This window comes from Euprymna scolopes, chromosome 23, assembly GCF_053919585.1.
Source record: "Euprymna scolopes isolate OS-2025 chromosome 23, ASM5391958v1, whole genome shotgun sequence".
NCBI lineage: Eukaryota > Metazoa > Mollusca > Cephalopoda > Sepiida > Sepiolidae > Euprymna > Euprymna scolopes.
This window is the reverse complement of record NC_136504.1, coordinates 76802464-76825263: the sequence shown is the minus strand read 5'-3', so window position 1 is coordinate 76825263 and position 22800 is coordinate 76802464. Positions and strand designations below refer to the sequence as shown.

The 22800-nt window shown below is 32.1% G+C and overlaps 1 protein-coding gene across 2 annotated transcripts in view; it reads right to left on the bottom strand.

The window, feature by feature from the left end:
• LOC145246016 (protein neuralized-like) overlaps nucleotides 1-22800 on the bottom strand; it is a 600001-nt gene that overhangs the window by 16811 nt on the left and 560390 nt on the right. For both annotated transcript variants that reach the window (XM_080107829.1, XM_080107828.1), the window contains exon 4: nucleotides 8251-8370. In XM_080107829.1, the coding sequence (XP_079963955.1) occupies nucleotides 8251-8370 (120 nt within the window). The remainder of the gene's footprint in view (nucleotides 1-8250; nucleotides 8371-22800) is intronic.

Below are 22800 nucleotides of genomic sequence, written 5' to 3'. Positions count from 1 at the left end.
CCCTCGTAACCACAAGAGCCCAGTGAGATGAACACCGGTGCTATAAGAGGGACGAATCCAATCAACCCTATGCTTTGATAAGTTCGTCAACTTGGTGGAATAAAATAAAACTGAAACACAAATCCTGCGCAAATTATGCAAGGCGATTACAGTTTTAAACGTTTGTATAGCTATATACATGTAGCCAAACAAACAAAGTTGAGTATAGGTGTCAGAAACACCCAGGTATCTGGAGATGTAATATTTATGGAAGACTCCTATCAAGGAGAGATCCAATCTTCTTGTGTTCAGCACTGAAACAAACATCTCAGCATTAGAAAACTCACTTCTAACTAAGTATAAGATGGTTCTGAGCACCTCAGAAACACCCCTGGACAAATCGAGCTTGACTTCGATTACCGTAAGCTACGCCAAGGCAAATCTTCACAAAACATTTAAACACGATAACACCTGCATGTGACTCCAAAACAGGAAGCGTTCTACTTAAAGGAGCAACTTCATAGAATGAAGGTTCTGCAAGCGATCTCTGAACAACATATCCTACACTCTCGTATGAACTCGGAGAAACTGAACTACACACCATGTAGTCAGCAAATTCGACAGGATCCATCATGGGATTCTTTATCAAGTTACACTCAACCTGAATCTGGACGCCCCAGTCCAACTTGAGTTCACGTAACTCTTCAAAAACCATTCTCGTCTTGGTTTTTACACGTTCACAGGTGGATATAATGTTTTTGCCCTATACCCTTGATGGAGAATTTCTCTCCCAGTGCTAACATTAGCACTTAAAGAAGTGCACAAAGCTTGCACTTTCACACAGGATAGACTCCTGTCCTTTAACCACTGGCTATTGTCAGAACTACATGACCTAAGTAATATCTCCCCGTCATGATTAAGTTCCTCATTATTCTGACAAAGTTGCGGAGAATAACTACATATGTGAGTTTTCAAACTCACGTTTTTAGAGAGTAAAACAATTCCAACATCCCATGGAAATCCCTCCATAAATTTCACAATATTCATGCCCACACTTAACAAGTCGTGGACACGAGTGGTATCATTCATGATACCTGGGAATTTCACTCCCAATACATTTTTCTTTAAAATACTACTGGCAAACTGCCCGCCAGAAAAATCAAACTTCAGCGCCTGACTACGCAGATCCTCTGAAGTGGCACTTACAACACTGCTTTCAGACCGTGATGCAACATTTTCCAATCCAAACTTGCCAGCACTCAGCAAACAGTTTTCAGAGTCTGGACATTCGGGCTTAGTAGTCGGTAACTCGCCAAGCATCTCCCTAGGAGTTTTGAATATCACAGGGTTACACAAGGAATCACTCTCCACACCATGTGCCAACCTCGAAAGAATGAATCGAACCTGGGACGAGAACACTACAACATTAACAGCATCCGCTTCTACTAGTGAACAGTCCACGTCCTCACGCAAGGAATGATCACCCAACAATTCTGTTATATTATCTACTGATGACAATCATTCATCGACATCGGCCTTCATTGTCATAAAATAAAGCTTAGGTAATTCCCTCTGCAACCGCAACAAATCTAAGACAACGATAATCTTCCCCAAATAAAACTTTCATTTCCTTACAAGGAATCCGGAAGAACAAGTGCCCAACATCATGCAGCGTTTGTTTTTTTTCCAAAAATATGGAATAAATCCAAAGAAATACAAAAATAGGCGTTCAAAAATTATACACAAAGAAAGGCACACACAAAGGTTACAAAGGTATTTTCATAAAATTCCTTCCTCATGGCACAAACAAAACAAGACCAATACAGCATATTGAACCGTGAAAATATCAAGGGATACAATCCCCAGTTACAAATTAAACGGGTTCCTATGATTCAAAATTAAAATTAAGTGTATTTAAAATGAAAACTTCTATGTGAAAGTTAATTGACTAACGTTAATCAATAACGTTTAACACTTTTACAGCAATATCCTCACTGAAATATAACCTAGGAAAAAAGTGGGAAGAGAGTTTAAATATACAACTACGTCGGGGGAGGGTACATGCCACTTATGTCACATGTGTATCTTCGAATGATTCCAAATAACCAAATGCAAATACGGGCTAAGGCGAAGAAAAAGGAAACTTGTATTTTCACAAATTCACAGTCCGCAAGTAAATGGGTATGAACTCGCTATCAAAATTTATAAATATCTTCAACGTATAAGAAATCCTTTTTTTAAATAAAATACAAAAGTAATCACACACATGCGAATTCAACAAGTTTTAGGTAGACTTCAACACAAAATACAATATCTGAGATACTATCGTCCGATTAATTCACAAGTACAAGTGAGAGAACGCACGTGTTCATTACAAATTAAGATAGGGTATAAACTCATTCCGTTTTTTTTTGGTATTTATTATGTAATCTGGCTCTATAATTAAACATGCAAATTTTCCAATTTTCAGGTTCCACTGTTTGACCCTCTTATAGCAAAATATATTGACCTTCTGTCCTATATAATGTTACCTTAACAAGGGCAATTGTGGATTGACTGCTTGCTGAATACTAATTTCTTTGGCAATTAACTTAGAAATCTCACTATTTTTTAAGTGGGGATAACTGTTTTCGAGGAACTAACTAAACTGGATGGCTTGTTGTGAAGTTGGAGGTGCTGTTTCATCCAAACGACAAGGTGGACCAGCAAATTTTGTGAACCACGGGTTAAAACTGAACGTCGTGCTTTTACTGACATTCTAATCTGAAAAGTAAAATAAATAAATGGATTATAACTGAAGGAAACTTTATTAGGCTATCTTCCAGTTTCATACGTAAAAAAATAAGTGCTAGTTATAAGAAATAATGAAAAGCTTTGTAGAGTTGAATTAGATGTATTGAAGAGAGGACCAAACCAAATCAGAGGCATAGTAGTGTTTAGTTTAGACATTTTAGCAGATTTTAGCTCCTCCTTCGATAATATGAATTTATCCATAGATTCATTCTTAATGTATGTAGCTGTGGCATTTTAAATGAGTGTTTAGAGTTTGAAAAACCAGTACTTATGCATCTGTTACTTTGCTATTTTTAATAGTATTTTCAAGTTAAATTTAATTTTTATGAAATTTATGTTTATTAAATTTTTAGGTGAAAGTACAGAATAGTTACAATGCAACCTCCTTCCCATATTAAGAATGGCTTTCTAAATAACAAAGTAATTTTAGCACAATAACATAGATGCACAAATAACGAAAAACCTTTAAAGGAGTTTCCTTATTTACTTGTATTAATCTTTGTGGTTTATCTGATTTTGAAACTATAATTTTAGAAGAAAAACAATGCTTACAAACAATTGCTCTCTAAAAATAGAAGAAATTAAAATTTGACACTAATTTTCTGCAAAATATTTTATATTAAGTAGAAAAACTTGAAAATTTACGTGGTTATGTTTCGTAAAGAATGTGTAGAATAAAATTGTATGGACTATTTTTTTTTTTTTTGCTTTAATAGAAAACTGGAGTATTACCATATTTTAATAAAAATTTCAAATAGAATTTGATGTGAAATATTAGGTTGGTGCAAAAATAATGTTTTTGATGCCATTATTTTTGCACCAACCTAATAGAAACACAAATTAAAAAAGATAAAACAAATATGTTTAAATTCACTACAGACACTTGAAATATAATAATATATATTTTAAACAAGTCTTTTTTGTTTTTCCTTTCGAAATAATTAAGCCTAAATCGTAATGTTTTCAAATTAAATAATAAACAAACGTTAATTTTCAATATCAATAACGAACGTGTTTTGCGACGGTGAAATCTAAAATGTTTCCATCCAAAAAAAGTTCCTGAAATGAAAAAGCGAACTTTGGTTGCTATTACTTAAAAAACATAATTTTGCCTTTACACTTAATATTCATTTTATTAATTCATTATCCTCACTCATTTTATTTAAAAATGCAGTTTAAAATATATTCTAAATAATGATTCCATTTTCTTAACAGTACGGATTGTTTGGATGACGGGACATTCTTAATAATTCACCAAAAAACTTTTAATCGTTTCAATTTTTCAACTTTTAAAGTCATTTCCTCAAGCAAAGATAACGATTTTGAGAAAAATATTTTGTGTAGGTCTTTTCTATGTCAAACCCCAACTATCATCACCATTGCCTCACCGGGGTTCCAAAATCGACCTGCCCTAATGGAGAGAAAAAGCGTGTAAGGTGTACGTACTGTCCCTCTGCAACCGCAACAAATCTAAGACAACGACCGCAACAAATCTAAGACAACGACCACAACAAATCTAAGACAACGACCTGCTACTATGTGTGGGGCTCTTGCCCCACACATAGTAGCAGGGGACGTGAAGTGCACCCCGAAGGGAGCGGTAAGTCCGTCGACCGCTCAGGTCGGGAGCCTAATCGAGAAAGGAAAGAAAAGGGTTAGGTGTCTTGCTTTTGTAGTTGTTTCTGGTGTCCTTCGCGCATGTATGGATTTCCTTTAAGGGGAACTGAAGCTGCGTATGTGTGCGTACATGTGTGTACGTTAGCGTGCGTGTATGCGCATGAATGTTAGTGTATGTACGTGAACGTGAATATATGTACGTGTGTGTATGTGCATGCGTATATGTGTGTGCGCATATGTGTATGACTAGAAAAGTGATTTGAAATGTGAACGTGTGTTTTTGTGTGAGGCTAGAAAAGGCTTGCACAATAATATTTTTCAATCGTCTTTAATCTGGCGATGAAATAGATGGCAAGGGTCATGTTTATATTATAATTTAATATTAAAATAAAATTTAAACACAGTTTTTTTAAAAATCTATGTTGTAATGGAACATTTTGAAATAATGGAGTTTTAATCTTTTAAAAATTAACTTTTAGGAAGTTTTTTATTCTTTGCAATTCAACAGGAGAAAAAACTTTATTTTAAAAAAGGATTAATTTTTTAATTCCAAATTCAAGGTAAGTTGTTGTCCAATTTGTGCATTTAAAATGTAAAAAAAGTATTTTGTATTTATTTTCATAATAAATAGCAATTTCGATCGATTTAAATATATTTCGTTAAACTTGTGAATGAGGAAGGAATCTTTGCCAAATACACTAAAAACTAGATTTCCACAAGATACAATTAATAAAGTAAAGCAGTTTTACAAAAGTCAAGAAGTCAGTCGAGTGATGCCTGGGAAAAATGATTACAAGACTGTTTTAAAGGATGGGGAACAGGTTCAGGAATAAAAATATCTTGTTCTCTGTAACCTGAAAGAGGCATTTAAATTATTCACATCAAAGCACCAAGATAAAATAGGCTTCTCTAAATTCGCCGAGCTTAGGCCAAAAGAATGCGTGTTAGCAGGTGGTGCCGGGACTCATACTGTTTGCATTTGCACAATCCATCAGAATATAAAGTTGATGATTACAGGATCTCATCTGGCTAAACTGACTGAAGGAGAAAGTCATCATTTGACAGATTACAACGAATGCATACTTGCTGTTACATGCAATGAAGCATCGACAAATTGTTACTTGGGTGACTGCTCATCTTGCAACAAACTGATGGATGATTTTGTTATGCAAGAAATTTATCAAAAAAACTCAATTGATGATTTTGTATACAAACAGTAGTTATCAACTGATAGAACCATTCTACAAACTCTATCACAATCTACAGAGGAATTTATTGAAACTTTCCTTGCAGGCCTTCAAAAATTGAAGAAGCATAATTTCATTGCCAAAACACAATCAAAATTTTGTTCTGATAGAAAAGGTTCTTTAAAGTTTGGTGAAGTCTTAGCAATAGCAAATTTTTCTCAGAATTATTCATTTATTTTGCAAGATTCAGCTCAAGGATTCCACTGGAATAATGATTAAGCTACATTGCACCCATTCATCTAGAAATAGAATTGACCTTGAGCATATTAATTTTGTTATAATATCTGATTGTCTTAAGCATGATGCAGTAGCTGTCCATTTGTTTCAAAGAAAGGGTATATAAAAATTAAAAGAAATTATAAATTTTAATATACAAAAAATGATATATTTCTCTGATGGGGCTGTTACACATAAAAATTTTAAAAACTTTATAAATCTGTGCAACCATAAATCTGATTTTGGTATTGATGCAGATTGGCACTTTTTTGCTACTTCTCATGGGAAAGGACCATGTGATGGGTTAGGTGGCACTGTAAAAAGGTAAGCAGCAAAAGCTAGCCTGCAGCGACCCTATAATGAACAAATAATGACGCCAATGCAGCTGTATTTTTATGCAATAAAAAATATTTCTGGAATACATTTCTTATATTCCTCAACTGCAAAATGAACAAAAGAAGCAAACATCTTAGAAGACAGATTTAGTAATTCCTCCACGATTATAGGAACACAAAAATGACAAACTTTCATTCCTGTCTTTCAGAGAGAAGTGGAAATAAAAACAGTGTCAAGACAAAAGAAAGGAAGAGTAGTTCAAATCACAAAACGGAACAATATGGAGTTCGAAGACATTAACGGATTTGTGACAGCACTTTATGGGAGGAATTGGTTGTTAGGATGTGTACTCGACAAAAATCCAAATAATGGTGAGGTGGAAGTGACATTTTTACAACCAAATGGACCCTCTCCATCTTTCTATTATCCATCACATCCAAATTTATCAATTTTGAAATATTCTGATATTCTTAGCTCAGTTGATCCAATAACTGAAACAGGAATATCTTATAAACTTTCAAAAAATGAGATGAAAAATGCATCATATATTTTAGAAAGAAAGATTATGAAAGAAAAATCTAAATAAATATTTTAATGTTCATTATTATAAAAATGTTTCAGTAAAACAGATTTTTAATTTTGAAATGTATCCCAATGAACCCATGTTGATTTCTTGTGTATATAGTGTATACTTAAGACTTCTAAAAATGTCAAAGAAACTGTTTACCATCGCCATCAAATGTTTATTCTTTTGATACTATAACCTAATAAAATTCTCAATTTAGAAATTTTTATTACATCACTTTCTGTATCAAAATCTGTGTTGTATGAGAAAAGTATGAAAGTCATAAAACAGTTTGACTTCACAACCAGAATTTGCATAAAATTCAACATGTCAAGAATTTTTAAGAACATGCATTTTAAAAATTTTTCATTGAAAAAAATTACCAATAAACAACAGAAATTTCTTTTTAGTAGACCATTGAGATCACATGTTTTATTGTATAATTTAATAAACCTTTAACACCTTTCAAAATTCTTTTTTTATTATATATCACTTTTTCCATAACAAAATTCGTGGTGCATAAAAAAAACAAAAACGGTGTTTATGCACTTTTTGAACCACGCTATTTTTCAAATTGTATTTTCAGCTTAATTTAAAGTTTTATGATATGTTCTTTTTTATTATAAAATTGTTAGGTGAAAGTACACATTAGTTACAAAACACCCTCCTCTCCACATGTTAAAAATGGCTTCCGAAATAACGTTATTATTTCAGCATGGTTCAAAAAGTGCACAAGTACTAAAAAACAAATGAAGAAAATTCAGTTTCGTCAACAAAATTTTTTTTTTTACTTTTAGACCATGGTCTTTATGTAAATATTAATCAGTATAAAAATAGCTTTACAAAGATATCAAACTTTACCATATTGGGAAATATCAAAATGTTTTATATGAAGTTGCAGGTACTACGTTCCGCCATTTTGAATTTGCCCACTTCTTTAAAACGCTTGTAACGATAGTTCTAGTGAAATGCCCATCATGAAATTTGGAATATATACTGTCATAAGATAGACAAATCTTCTGTCAAAATTTAAAAGAAATTGAAAGAACGGTTTTGAGATAATTCAGGTTAAAAGTTAAGGTCAAGATCAACTTTTTTAATTTGACCTTGGAAAAAATATTTCCATATAAAACTATAGATCTATCCAAGTACTTTAAAATGATATATAAATGAACTTTGTAGGTCGATAAACAACAGAGATATCGTCTTTTAAAGTTGGTCACTTCTTCATAAAAATTCCCATTTTTGTAAAAGGTCAAGGTCATATCTCAGGAACCCCTTGACCTTGAGATGTGTAACAAGTGCCATTCAATTCCTTTCATGGAGATCTATAAGTGTAGCAAATTTGAAAAAAATCCGTGTCGGACATGATTTGTGCCCCCCCCCCCCCCTATTTGTCAATTTGACATGGAATGAGCCAACTACATAATCGATTTTGGCGAAACAAATGGAAAAATAAAGTTAATAAAAGTATCAGTAAATAAAGGGTTAACTTACCAAGAATCTTTATTTTCTGGACATTCCCATAAACATCGAAAAACATCCATAATGGAAGAGTTGGGTCGACATGCATCAATGTTGTCATTTGACTCGTATTTCTTACATAACGAACCTCACCTGGATGAAAAAAAGAATAAGATTTTTAAAAACTTAACAACAAAATTAAGAAAAACACAAAAGGATTCAACGATTTTGAAGAGAATTCAATTCTTAAGTCAGTCTGAAAATTGCCACATAATTTTGAAAGTATAGATCAAAAAGAGTGCACAAATCATACATAATTTTGAAAGTATAGATCAAAAAGAGTGCACAAATCATACATAATTTTGAAAGTATAGATCAAAAAGAGTGCACAAATCATACATAATTTTGAAAGTATAGATCAAAAAGAGTGCACAAATCATATGCTGAGTAGCATGTTGAGAAAAGCAAAAGAACTGGTTAGGGTTGAAAAAGTTGATTGCCAAATCAATAATTTCTTTTTGCTTTCAATTAAAATAAGCTTTTAGTCAACCTTTAGATTTATTTGTCCTTTTATGGTTTAAGGTCTCAATTTAAACAAATTGGATTTATAGAGATTTGGATTCAAACTCTTAAGATATATCTAATAGTAATATTTTTATTTTAGTAATATATAATAATAGTAATATTTTTAAAAGAATTTCAAGACACCATCTATAATTTTCCTTTGATTCCACCTAAGGTCACAATAGTCCAATTAACCATTCCAGTTATTGTTTACTGGGAATACAATTGAAAACAAAGACCTATACCAAGATCAAACGGAACATTTGCAGTAACATTTTATGAGGAATTATTTTGTATTATAATTATTATTATCTATATATATAAAAGGCAAAATGTATGTGACCATTTCGTGTATGTCTTCAAAAGGCTTTTCTCGCACACGCTCCCGGGGTCGTTACTATCGCTTAAAACTGTGTATGTAGGTCCTATATAATAATATCTAGGAATTAGGAAAGCGCGTAGCGTATAGATTTATTTACGTCGATTTTTACAAAATTATTGCTATTTTGGCTTCTCGCGTGTTGATTGGGCTTTTTAGTATAAATAAAGTGAAACTAAACTCAAACAGACGTGTTTGCGGCATTGCGCCGGGAAAAACGTCCAGAAGCAATCAGTTTTGATCAATCTTGTATATCAGACAGTCAAATTTGGATAAACAAACTCAGACGCTGCGTGACTTCTATTTGACCTTCTTAATTAGGTCAAATGGAAGCAGCAAAGTTAACTTTTATTACGCACGCCTGTTTTTATAGTTAGATAAATAAATTCAAACACGTCTACGCTGTATGTTGCGGTGGCCCAATGGTAACATCGCACTTTTTTTTTTTTTCACACATTAATTTCCAACTCAAGGGTACGGGTTCGATTCTCATACTCACCTACCAAAACATTTTTTTATTATTATTTAACCCCACCCCCCGGAGTTTTGATTTACCTCAAGACACCCAGGCATCGCCGGGTACCCCCCGCTAGTCTAATATATAAAAGGCAAAATGTGTGTGAGTGTGTGTGTTTGTTTGTATGTCTGCTAAAAACTTTCGACAAACAGAACAAAAATTAACGAACTTGGTCTCATATTAAAGCCCCACCATCCGGACAACAAATATCGAATTTTTGGTCCATTAGGACTAGTCTAAGGGTGTTAGCTGGGTGTTTTTCTGCAGGGGGCCCCCCAAAAAAGTGACACTTTTTTTCGTTTTTCCAATGTATTTAAGTAGTAATAATGGAATGATCTAATGATATTTATAAGTAATTAAAAAAATGCTTAGTCATGTCACGTGACGTGACGTCACCATTCAGTAATGGCGATGTCTGTAAATAAACAATTTTTATCGATAAATTTGCGAGAATCATACAATGTCTGTATATCTAATCTTACACGTTATGAAAATGTTTCCACCGTGATTAACGGGTTAAAAATAGTAATCATCTGTAAAGGTGATGTGTTATTTTATTTTTTAAATATAGTAAGATGGTAATATTTTTTAAATATAGTAAGATGGTAATATATTTTATTTTTTAAATATAGTAAGATGGTAATATTTTTTATTTTTTAAATATAGTAAGATGGTAATATATTTTATTTTTTAAATATAGTAAGATGGTAATATTTTTTATTTTTTAAATATAGTAAGATGGTAATATATTTTATTTTTTAAATATAGTAAGATGGTAATATTTTTTATTTTTAAAATATAGTAAGATGGTAATAATTTTATTTTTTAAATATAGTAAGATGGTAATATTTTTTATTTTTTAAATATAGTAAGATGGTAACATTTTTTATTTTTTAAATATAGTAAGATGGTAATATTTTTTATTTTTTAAATATAGTAAGATGGTAATGTAAGGTTCAAGGCTAGGAGCATTAGTGCATAAAATCCGAGCAGCAGGAGGAGGAGGAGGAGCAGCGGCGGCGAGGGGGCGGCGGGCTGAGGGTTGTTCAATATTCTTACTACACCACCTCTCTCCGCTCATTCTTGCCATGGACAGGTTGGGTGTATCCATTCTGATAGCCGTTCTTACCATGAGGAGTTGGGGGTGTCTATTCCGAAAGCCGTTTGTAACATGAGGAGGTTGAGGGTTGGGTAGCAGTAGCAGCAACAACTGTAATTTAATTGATTCGAGGGGGGGGCATGCTTCCACTGGGCAACGCCGGTATTGCTCGTTAATATATATTTTTACACAATGAACTATGAGCTTACATATTAAATTAGATGTATCAAAGTAACGACATAGACACAACTAAAACTGTATAAAAGTCTATGCAAGCACACTAACATATCCATAACTATATTTACACAATGTACATGTAAACACACATGCACAAAGATAAAAACCACATAATAAAATATTACAAAATTGAAGACTCAAAAATTCTTAACTTTTAATTAGCTTTTCTTGTATATGTAACACTAGAGGTAACACGGATTTAATGCAGAATTTTTATTTATTTCATATTAACTACATTTAATAAAAGAGAATAATATTTATTACTCCTCTAGTTATATGTTTATAGTATCTAATGATGATTTCTGAAATTTTATTTAAAGGAAATTATAATATATTATCTTGATCGGTACTATATCTATCCAAGAGGAATTGTTTGAAATTTTTACAACTAACTCCCACTCTCTTACAACCAACCCACTCCATCTCTTTGATGTAACAATTTATCGTTAAGAATCTACTAATTACCATTTTTTTTTTAATATAGAGAAAACATGTAAGGTTGTGTACTGTGTGTTGAGGCCTTCTTCAAAATACTCCATTCCAGGACAGGTCCCAATTGTTCATCTGTAGGAACAATATGTATTTAGATAATGAAGTGTCATCCATCTTTTCTGGGTTGGTGTTCTAATCTATTAATTAAGATTACTAGTTTTCTATTGTATTATATACTATACTCGGTTTATTTAGGGGCCATTGTCGCCCATTGAGTCATCTTACTCTCCACCATTCTTCTCTGTCAGTATTTTTTACTTTATCCCATAACGACAAATCTTTATTACATAAGGATTAAATCTGTCAAATCTGTATATTTCTGCAGTTTATTTAGAATTATTTATGTTTGAAATACATGGAAAATACTTTCAATGCATGAGTTATCTTGTTTTAATCTTGCTGAGTATATTTTTTCAGGAAATAGTAAAAGAAATAGAAAAACTTCCACATATTTTTACTAAAATCGCCTTGAGAAAATTTTAAGTAAATCAGTAAATGTAAATATTGAGTGTAAAAAGAATCAGAAAACAAAAAATCTGAAAAAAAAGATTAAACACAAAATTATCTGTAAGAAATTCATCCTAATAAAAAACAACGTCAACACAAATGTAGGTTTTTACATATTTTACACACACACACACACACACACACACACACACACACACACACACACACAGGCACACGCGCGCGCGTTTTTTCCTTCAAAGTCACATCATATACAAGCTTCATTTTTTTTTACTTTGTGGTTTTTGTTTGTTTCCAGCCATATATATATATATATATATATACACATTTAATTTTATTATGGAAATATTCTTTTGGAAAAGGAATTGAGTATTTTTAGTTATCAGTATCGTTAAAAATATCAATAGTTTTGTTTCTATACAATATAATTTCTTTCACTTTCACTGGCAGTTTCGTTTAGCTTAGTTGGTGGAGTACTTGACCCCAGCATACTGGGGTCCTGGCTTTGAATCTCGGTAGTTCTAGCCACACTGATTAGCCATAAAAATGATGAAACAAATGTTTATGAATAAAAGAATATTTCATATGGATAGTATTATACTAAATGTGAGTTCATCAATGTGAGTTTCTCTAAGGACTTTTTCCTATAAAACACTATACATGCCAAAATATCCCTTAATTCTAGGATTGAGTTATGTTTGACAAACAAATTTTTTTAATTGTTCTGATTATCTGCAATTTATAATTACTTGAACAAGTCATCCATATCTCTTAATTGTATATTTTTTGCCCCTCTCACTCTATGTTGATTCAACCTGAATATTTAGAAAAAGTGCTGTTAAAAAATTTACATATTACATTTTTGTATACATCACATACATGTAAATTAGATGGTAACACGTCTCTTTATTTCTGTATAAGAGCAATAAAGAATAACAGCAAATAAAACAGATTCTATGAACAAAGATATGAAGCAGTAAACTATATTAATAAATGCAGTAAACTAGTCCTGCAAAAGACACCAAAACATACACGACTGTGTGGGAAAGACAGTTCACTTGGAACTCTGCAAGCGACTGCATTGTGAGCATGCATACAAATGGTACAGACACAAACCGGAAGCAGTAGTAGGAAATGAAAATCACAAAATCTTATACAAACTCATCTAAGCAAAGAGATTGGATGTGGTGACCAAGAAGACAGAAAAGCAAATATATGGAACTTACCAGAGAACTGAAAAGAATATGGAACATGAATACAAAATTGGAATCAAAGGGAAGACGGAAACCATAAAAGAATGGCAAGAACAAAAACAGATGAAATCTTAAGGAAAAAATTGAATTCAGAAATCAACCTGCATAAACTACAAACACTAATCAGTTAGATGGAAGTTGCGATAGAAATAAAACATAGAACACCAGATGAACCCAAAGGAACTGAGACTGCAAAAAATTTCACACTCCCCCCCCTTCGACAAAAAAAACAACAACAACAAAAACAAACGTTAAAAAACAATGTAATTGCACCATCCTAAGCTATAGCCATGAAGGATCAAGGAGGATAGAAAAGAGAAGGGGTCAGGATGTTAACCAAGACCCCCAAGGAAGGGTGTAGAGAGTACTGGGACAGTTGGAGAGGTTCATTGCCATTCAACTCCCAAATGACCATTGTCAGCAAAAACTCAATAGTAATAAGCTATTACGATAATGCAAATCATTTGCAGTGGTTATTTTAAGAGGCTATTGTCACCGGTTATCACTGGTTATTGTTAGTGAGCATCTGATATATATTTACAGATATTTGGTTCCAATGTCTTATTTTTAATAACATTATCGATGATTATAATAAGCAAATTCCAATGGAAATTTAAGCATTGAATCTTGGAATTTTCTCTCAGTCGGTTTCCCCCCTCTTCATTAATTCTTACTAACTTTCTTATTGCAACTTACATACAGAAATCTGTTTTGTCAATGTTTTAAGGCGCAGTTCAGTGTTGTTACAAAGACAAATTTCATTTTTGATCGATTTTAAAGTTTTTATACTTAATCCTGACCAATATTTAATCTTCTTTTAGTCATGAGGACTGTTCACTCTCTCAAACCTTAAATAGGATAAAGTTTCAATAATCACCATTTCCTTATTATTCTCTATCATTCTTATCTCTCCACGTTTCATATGGACACCAGGGAAACAGTGATAAAGATAAATGATTATAGACTGAGAAGGTGGGAGAAAAAAAAGTTTGACAGCAAAACGTTCCGATTGGAAAAAAATAAACTGCTAATATACATATGATACTATGCGAAATGTAGGTTCTAATTTGTTTCGTTATATCCTCTATTTTAAATACACTTTAACCATATTTTCAAACTTTTCTTATATATTTCGAGATTTAATATCGAATGGGAGAGAGAGAGAGAGAGAGAGAGAGAGAGAGAGAGAGAGAGAGAGAGAGAGAGAGAGTAAATAGTTTCTGTTTTTCTCCTTATTAAAAAAAAAGGCATATATAGTGAGATAGAGAGAAACCGATAATGAAAAAGATAAAGCAAGAGAATATGAGAAACAATGATGCGTTTTGATTGGATCAAATTTCAAACATTCTCTGAACACATCCAAATAAGTTTAACCATTTTAAGTTTATTTTTTATAGTAATAAAAAACTATTAATTGCAAGTAAAATGGAAACTTTCCATCTACATTAAACATATCATTACGAGAGAGGGGTCGAAAAGAAAAGTTGGAAAAATTCATGTTTCATTGTTTCACACAATACTTGACTTTTTGGGGTCTCTAGAGTTCCACTATGAGTAGAAATAATGTTCTATAGCTATAAGATTTACATGTTTATTGCCTATATGTAATAAATATTATTTTCAAATATTTATTACCTATATGTAATAAATATTATTTTCAAATATTTATTACCTATATGTAATAAATATTATTTTCAAATATTTATTACCTATATGTAATAAATATTATTTTCAAATATTTATTGAAATAAAAACATAAAATATGGGAAACTGGAACGAATTAAAAAAATCATAATTTAAAAATTAAACATAACTATGTTTTGAATTATTTATTTTTGAATTTTTTTAATATTTATTTCTTTAAGTCCTTCCGACTGACAAACACTTAGTCTGTCTTTCTGTCAGAGATATGATAAAAACCAAAGTCCTATCAAACAAATTTTCTCAAATAAAATATTGCAAGGAACCTAATGGTGTTATTCATTTTGCATGGGGTGGAGGGAAGGGATCAATAATATTGTGTGGTCTGCGCTTGTACCAGGCATGTATAAACAATAAAGATGACACTTCAAGTAAAAAAAAAATGGTAATATGGGGTTCATGCCTAGTAAAACAAGTCTTCATTCATTCAATGCTCGGGTGGCTTGCTAGTGTAGTATCTCTTCTCAATCTTAGAACTTCTTAATCAACCAATAACACAGCAACTAAAAATCATAGATTCTGTTAAAAAATGTTAAAAAATGTAAAAAACAACTTAACTACTACTTTACATACGATCCGATCATATTTCATGGCTCAAACCCCAAACACATTATTTCTTTCTCTTGCAACGCTCATTAATCATGGACTGTAAAAAAAAAAAAAGGCAGAGTAAGACAGAAAAGACAGTAAATAGTCACAATGGGATCCTGTTTTAAGGTTTAAACGATCCAAGCACAACAATGTCTTCCAGTATCCAACTTGAATAGGAATGGATGGAGAAGAGGACGGATAGTATATGTGGGGCGAATGTTGAAGTTTTGGTGTTAGACAAGATACAAGCAACAACTTCATGGGGTTATCTACACATCTACAGAAAACTAGTAATGGCGACGAGATGGGTGGGGGTAGAAAGAAAATGGTTTTTATTGGTTAGTTTTGAATTCATTGAAAACTGGAGAGGTGAGGTAGAAAAATAAACAAACTAAAATTGTAGAAGGAAGGCCATCTTTTTGAAAGGCCACCAGGAAGACTAAGATGAAATATTACATTAAAAGATTAAAAATCCAACACTGAATTGTTTGTCTTCAGATTTTCAGAAGCAATAAGAGAATAGATGAAGACTCTTAGTGCAAAAGTAATTGACAGAAGGAAAAAAGATAATTTTGAAACTAATTTCAGCAAATCTGGGATCAAGATAAAATTTGTTTTTACAAATTGGTTACACCATATCAAGACCCAGAGTCCACTCAAGGATAAAGGTTAATGTGCATATTGTAGTCATTGAGACAGTTGCGTTAGTAGTGGAAATTTGATATAATCAGATTATTTATGAGAATGGTTCAATAAGAACTTGTTTACGTTGGACTTGAAGACAGCAATATTGTAGTCAGCTGGAAAGCAAACCACCAGAACAAAGTTCCTCAGACGAGCAGAAGCTTTGTTGATGGAATCCATATTTAGGTTTAGGCATCAATAGAGAGTAGGGGAATTCATTAATAGTGATTTTGGCTAAACGAGTGTTTTGATTGGCGAGCGGGGATTTTGATTGGCGAGCGGGGATTTTGATTGGCGAGCGGGGATTTTGATTGGCGAGCGGGGATTTTGATTGGCGAGAGGGACCATAGATTGGAACTCAAACGAGCATTTCCCATAAAAATAATAATAGAGCAGGAACAGGCTTGCAACGTCTCTTCTGTGAGAAAGAGGTTGCAGAGAAAAGAAAAAGGCATTGTCTACTAGATTACAAAGTCTGTTTTGAACTCTGTCAAGGCTGGATAAGTTCTCCGAGCAGCTCCTGCCCAAATGTAGCAACAGTACTCCATCCTAGGATGTACTTGGCTCTTATACAGGTAGAGAATTGCATCAGCAGTGAGATACTTAACGATCCCACCATTTTTCCAGTGACTACTTAAAAAAAATCATAATGCAAAGTTTTAAAAAAAAGGGAGGGGGTATAAATCAATAATTTTTTTCTGATAAAAAGATTTTATCAATAAGAAAATAGATTAATATAAAAAGTGATTGCAAAAGAAATTTTAACTTTTAATGAAAAAAAAAAAGTTCTTATTTAAAAATGACTTAAATCATTGTATACAGTGTGTGCCTTGCCTCTCCTCTTTGGGGTGGAGTTAGTTAACTGTCACAGGCAGATTGGGGAATGCCAACGGGGTTGCCCAGGCATTTTTTGTGGATCTAGTGTGCACTACCTCTAGTGAGATGGCCGAAGAAATCCCACCTTTGGACCTTGTGTCAAATCTTCCTGTAGTGGAAGGGAGGTAAAATATCAGTCTCAGCAGGCAACAAGTGATGTAAGCAGTTTGTTTAGTGTCTCAGCAATTCCGAATGTGAAAAGATATTTTTGAAAGTGTGTGTATGTGCTACTGTCTGACTTTTTCTGCACATGTGTTAGACTAATTGGACACTATTAGAACACAATACAATTATGTTCTTGCTTCGTCAATCAGATTTTCTGTGTTTGAAAATCAAATCGTTTCAGGATGAGCTCTTTATAAATGATGAACTCAAATGATAAGCAATTGTTTCTTTTTTCTTTTGCTAAAGAATTTATTATTTGGATGATGTCCATTACGTGGAGCTGTTTTGCATTAAGAAAATCTGGAGTAAATTAAATCTAACAAATATTTTAATGTGAAAATTTCTGTTTAACATTTTGTAGAGGGTGCTTTAATCTATCTTTCAAACAATCTGAATGGCTAGTAACCTTTAATACATCCAAAACAAACTTCTATCTTTTCACCACCAACACTCATATGCTCACTTTTCCCCAGTTGAAGTGAACAGCTCTCACCTTGATAAAGCACCTGACTTTGACAAACTTCTGAGACTAACCCCTGGCCCCAAATCGAAGACTTACATTAGAAATTGAGATTCATTAGATCCGTGGCTAAAATCACTGGAAAAATGGTGGGATTGTTCCACTGCTCCAGAAAGTACTTAACTCTCAATGCAATACTCTCGCTGTACAAGAATCAAATATGCCCTAAGATGGAGTACTGTTGCCACACCTGGAATGCAGAACTGTCTTCAAAAATTAGTGGTCTATGACCTTTTCCTCCTCCTTACTTTCTTACGGAAGAGACATTCTGAGTCTATCGATACTTTAAGGTTAGGCGCTCGACTGAGCTCCAATCTATGGTCCCTCCCTGTAAAACGTCAAATACCTAGCTGAAACAACCGCCAACAACTTTCCTCACTCTTTATCTGTGTCCAAAACTAAATGAAAATTCCATGAACAGAGCTTTTTTCCTAGAACTGTCCATCTGTGGAATGCAATATCGAGTGTTTGCTTCCCGGCTGACTATAACATGGTCATCTTTAAATCTAATGTGAATAAATTCCTATTGAGTTGTCCATTTAGATAATTTAGTTTCACAGTGACTGATCTTGTCTCACCATCTACATAGCACTTAACCTTTATACTAGAGTAGCCTCTGGGCCTTGATCAGTGGTGACACTTCAAATAAAAAACAAAACAAAGTAACCTTTGACCTTTGACAAAACCGATGTTCTGCTAGAACGATGCCAGACAAGTGATAACTCTTTTATTACAGCAACAGACTCGTTTGAACCTCATCTTTATCTTATAAAGATAAGGAATTTCCCCCTCCTCCTTCCTTACAGCTGTTTAAGATGGGAATAACCTATATACACAAATCGTAAACCCTTGGGGTACTATGCACTATTTGAACACATCAAAACATGCAAATTCTTAATGTTTTTTTGTCCTGTTTTATTTTGTGTTAAATCAACACTTTGAATACATTTTTTAAATATTCTAAATGCTTACTCTTCCTGGACAAAATAAGTAAAAAGGTTTTTCCATTTTCGATTTGGAGACAATTATTACTTTTGTTTATCTATGAAAATGCCGCATTATATATCACATAAGTTTTTTTGAATGTTTTTCTTTATTTTCATTTTACCTTTTTCTGGCTGTTTACATTTTTCTGTGTCATTCAAAATCGGTTTTTTCTAGTTCAAAAGCTAATTTTGTCTAGTTCAAAAGTACAGATAAGCAAATGAAGTGACAATGGAATAGATAATCTTTATAAATATACAAAAGTTTTTGACTGAAACAACTTATGGTTTTGTCTGCAAAATAAGAAGTTTAAAAAACCTCCACTTATATGATGGGGTTTTCCACAAATATCAGTCAACATCGTTAAAATTCAATATTCAAATTAATCTTACGGTGTGATGGTCATCTACCATATTTTGTGACTATATCGACTCTTCTAGACATTATGTATACGGCATGATCATGTTGACAACACATCGGTTCCAATTAAATCATCAAAGTTAAATCATCAAAGTTAAGTCAAATTGAGCCTAGTTAATCCTAAATGAATGATTATTTAGGAATACCATGTGCTGTATGTGCTAATCTTGGCATTATTTACAGTCGTTTTGGACTTCTCCTTGCCACTGGAATCAAGCAATGCTGATTCAGGAGAGATGTGATTAGGGATTGTGCAACCCTTGCTTCATAATTACATGTGCGGGTACCCTTACAGAGGGTATCCATTGTCTCTCAAAATTGAATGTAGGCCCTTAAGACATTATGCTTATAACAAAGTCTCAAAGTGATCTAGCCACAACTTGTTGCTTTGAGACCCAGAACTGTTAAATACCAGTCAAGCATATGTCCTCGACAATCAGTCTGATTTCATCAACTCTTTGTCTGCGGCTAAGGTATTCATCCTGGGTAATCCTAAAAGACTTTGCCTCCACTTTTTGGGATGGATTCAGCTTATTTTCTGCTTGAGATGCCCCAACTGGAGAATTTTGAGGGATTGCCCAGGCAATTTTTAATAGTGCTCAATCTTTAGGCACGTTGGCTTGATTCTCCCCATCTGCCATTGTGCCACATTCTTCCTCTAATGGGAAAAGAAGGAAGTAAATATCAGCAGTCATCTTTTCTTCTTGGAAATATACTACCGTATTGTCTTATTTATTAATTTTTTAAGGTCACACCACGTAAAAATTCAATGGGTAATATGAACATTCATTTCACACTTTCGGCAATCACTTGAGTGATCATCACATTAACACTAAACGTCAAAATGCTCAACATTGCTGAAATAGAAATCTCAATAGTGATGAGGACAGCAAAAAAGAATCGCAATTGGAGTTTTGTATTTGGGTTTTCTTGTTACTCCTACTCACAGAAATACATAAACAGGAAAAAAGAAAAATGAAGCAAAACGAATTGATTTTAAAATGAACACGAGATGGCATTTGCCGCTGTAAATGGAAAAAATCATTTTTTGACTTCATTCATTACATGTAAAATATCTGATTCTTATTGATGCCATAGGCAAGGCTTCAATATGAAGTACCTATTTACCTATTTACTATGCCTCCCCACAGGACAGAGTTAGACACCAGGGTCGTTTTTTAATGTGGAGAAAAGGTACAAAAATAAAAATTGTCTCAGTCGTGAAGGATTTCTCCTCCACTGAAAGAGAACAAGAAATAGAAGTGCAGCATCTGAAGAACAGATACTACACTTTGATCTTGCCCAAAAGGCCAAGTAGAACAAATTAAAAAAAACAAAGAATTGTGTTGACAGTTACTATATATATAAGAAAAAAAAATTAAAGCCTGTAAAAGTATATTTTACATTAATTTCTTGTTCGACAGGATACTCAAAAAAGCTATATTGAAATGTCCTTAATTCGTGGAGTTTCAAAAATATGCGTACCTCTCATCATGAATATTATAACTAAGCTATGAATTTGTTTTTACTGGCATTAATTGAAACAGTATTACATGAAAACTACTCATTAGTGCAAAAAAACTTGATATATTTTTGCATCTTGTGTCACAACTTCCTGCGGTTGGGTTAGAGTTAGGGCGAGAGAGGGAAGTAAAAACTAAAAAAGCAATTGTATTTAAATTTTTCCATTCAAAACAATCATATAATTTATGTTTGAAAATAAGAAAAATTTGCATGAAATTTTGGTAATAGTCAAGACTGTTTGCTCTTTTTAAAATAGAGTAAGTCGGTCTTTCACATTATCTGATAGAAAGATAATCATTAATAAAAAGGAACCATATGTTGCTTATCATTGTCTTTCCGTCAGAGAGAAACTTTACGGGAAAAAACAGGCAATCTTTACTTTAACAAAAATGTTTTTGAGAATTTAATTGTTACAATCCTGACATGAACAAATTTTTGAGAATTTAATTATTACAATCCTAACCTAAACAAAGTTTTTTTTGCAAATTTAATTGTTACAATCCTGACCTTAACAAATTTTTTTTTGAGAATTTAATTATTACAATCCTGACCGTAACCAACTTTTTTGAGAATTTAATTATTACAATCCTGAATTAAACCAAATTTTTTTTGAGAATTTAATTATTACAATCCTGACCTTAATTAATTTTTTTTTGAGAATTTAATTGTTACAATCCTGACCTGAACAATTTTTTTTGAGAATTTAATTGTTATAATCCTGACCTGAACAAATTTTTTTTTTCAAATTTAATTGTTACAATCCTGACCTGAACAAATTTTTTTTTTTCAAATTTAATTGTTACAATCCTGACCTTAACAAATATTTTTTTTTTTAAATTTAATTGTTACAATCCTGACCTTAATTAATTTTTTTTGGAGAATTTAATTGTTACAATCCAGACCTGAACAATTTTTTTTTTCAAATTTAATTGTTACAATCCTGACCTGAACAAATTTTTTTTTTCAAATTTAATTGTTACAATCCTGACCTGAACAAATTTTTTTTTGAGAATTTAATTGTTACAATCCTGACCTGAACAAATATTTTTTTTTGAGAATTTAATTGTTACAATCCTGACCTGAAAAAATTTTTTTTTCAAATTTAATTATTACAATCCTGACCTGAACAAATATTTTTTTTTAAATTTAATTGTTACAATCCTGACCTGAACAAATTCTTTTTTGATAATTTAATTGTTACCATCCTGACCTAAAAAAAATTTTATTTGAGAATTTAATTGTTACAATCCTGACCTTAACAAAATTTTATTTGATAATTTAATTGTTACAATCATGACCTTAACAAAATTTTATTTGAGGATTTAATTGTTACAATCCTGACCTTCACAAAATTTTTTTTGAGAATTTAATTGTTACAATCCTGACCTTAACAAAATTTTATTTGAGAATTTAATTGTTACAATCCCGACCTTAACAAACATTTTTTTGAGAATTTAATTGTTACAATCCTGACCTGAACAAATATTTTTGAGAATTATATTGTTACAATCCTGACCTTAACCAAATTTTTTTTGAGAATCCTATTGTTACAATCCTGGCCTTAACCAGATTTTTTTTTTAAATTTAATTATTACAATCCTGACCTTAACAAATATTTTTTTTGAGAATTTAATTATTACAATCCAAACCTTCACAATATTTTTTTGAGAATTAAATTATTACAATCCTCACGTTAACCAAATTTTTATTTTTGAGAATTTCATTATTACAATTATGGCCTTAACCAAAATTTTGAGAATTTGATTATTACAATCCTGAATTTAACCAAATACTTTTATGAGAATTTCATTATTACAATCCTCGCGTTAACCAAATTTTTATTTTTGAGAATTCAATTATTACAATCCTGGCCTTAATTAATTTATTTTTGAAAATTTAATTGTTACAATCCTGACCTGAACAAATTTTTTTGAGAATTTAATTGTTACAATCCTGTTGAGAATTTAATTGTTACAATCCTGACCTGAACAAATATTTTTTTGAGAATTATATTGTTACAATCCTGACCTGAACAATTTTTTTTTTGCAAATTTAATTGTTACAATCCCGACCATAACAATTTTTTTTTTTTGAGAATTTAATTGTTACAAT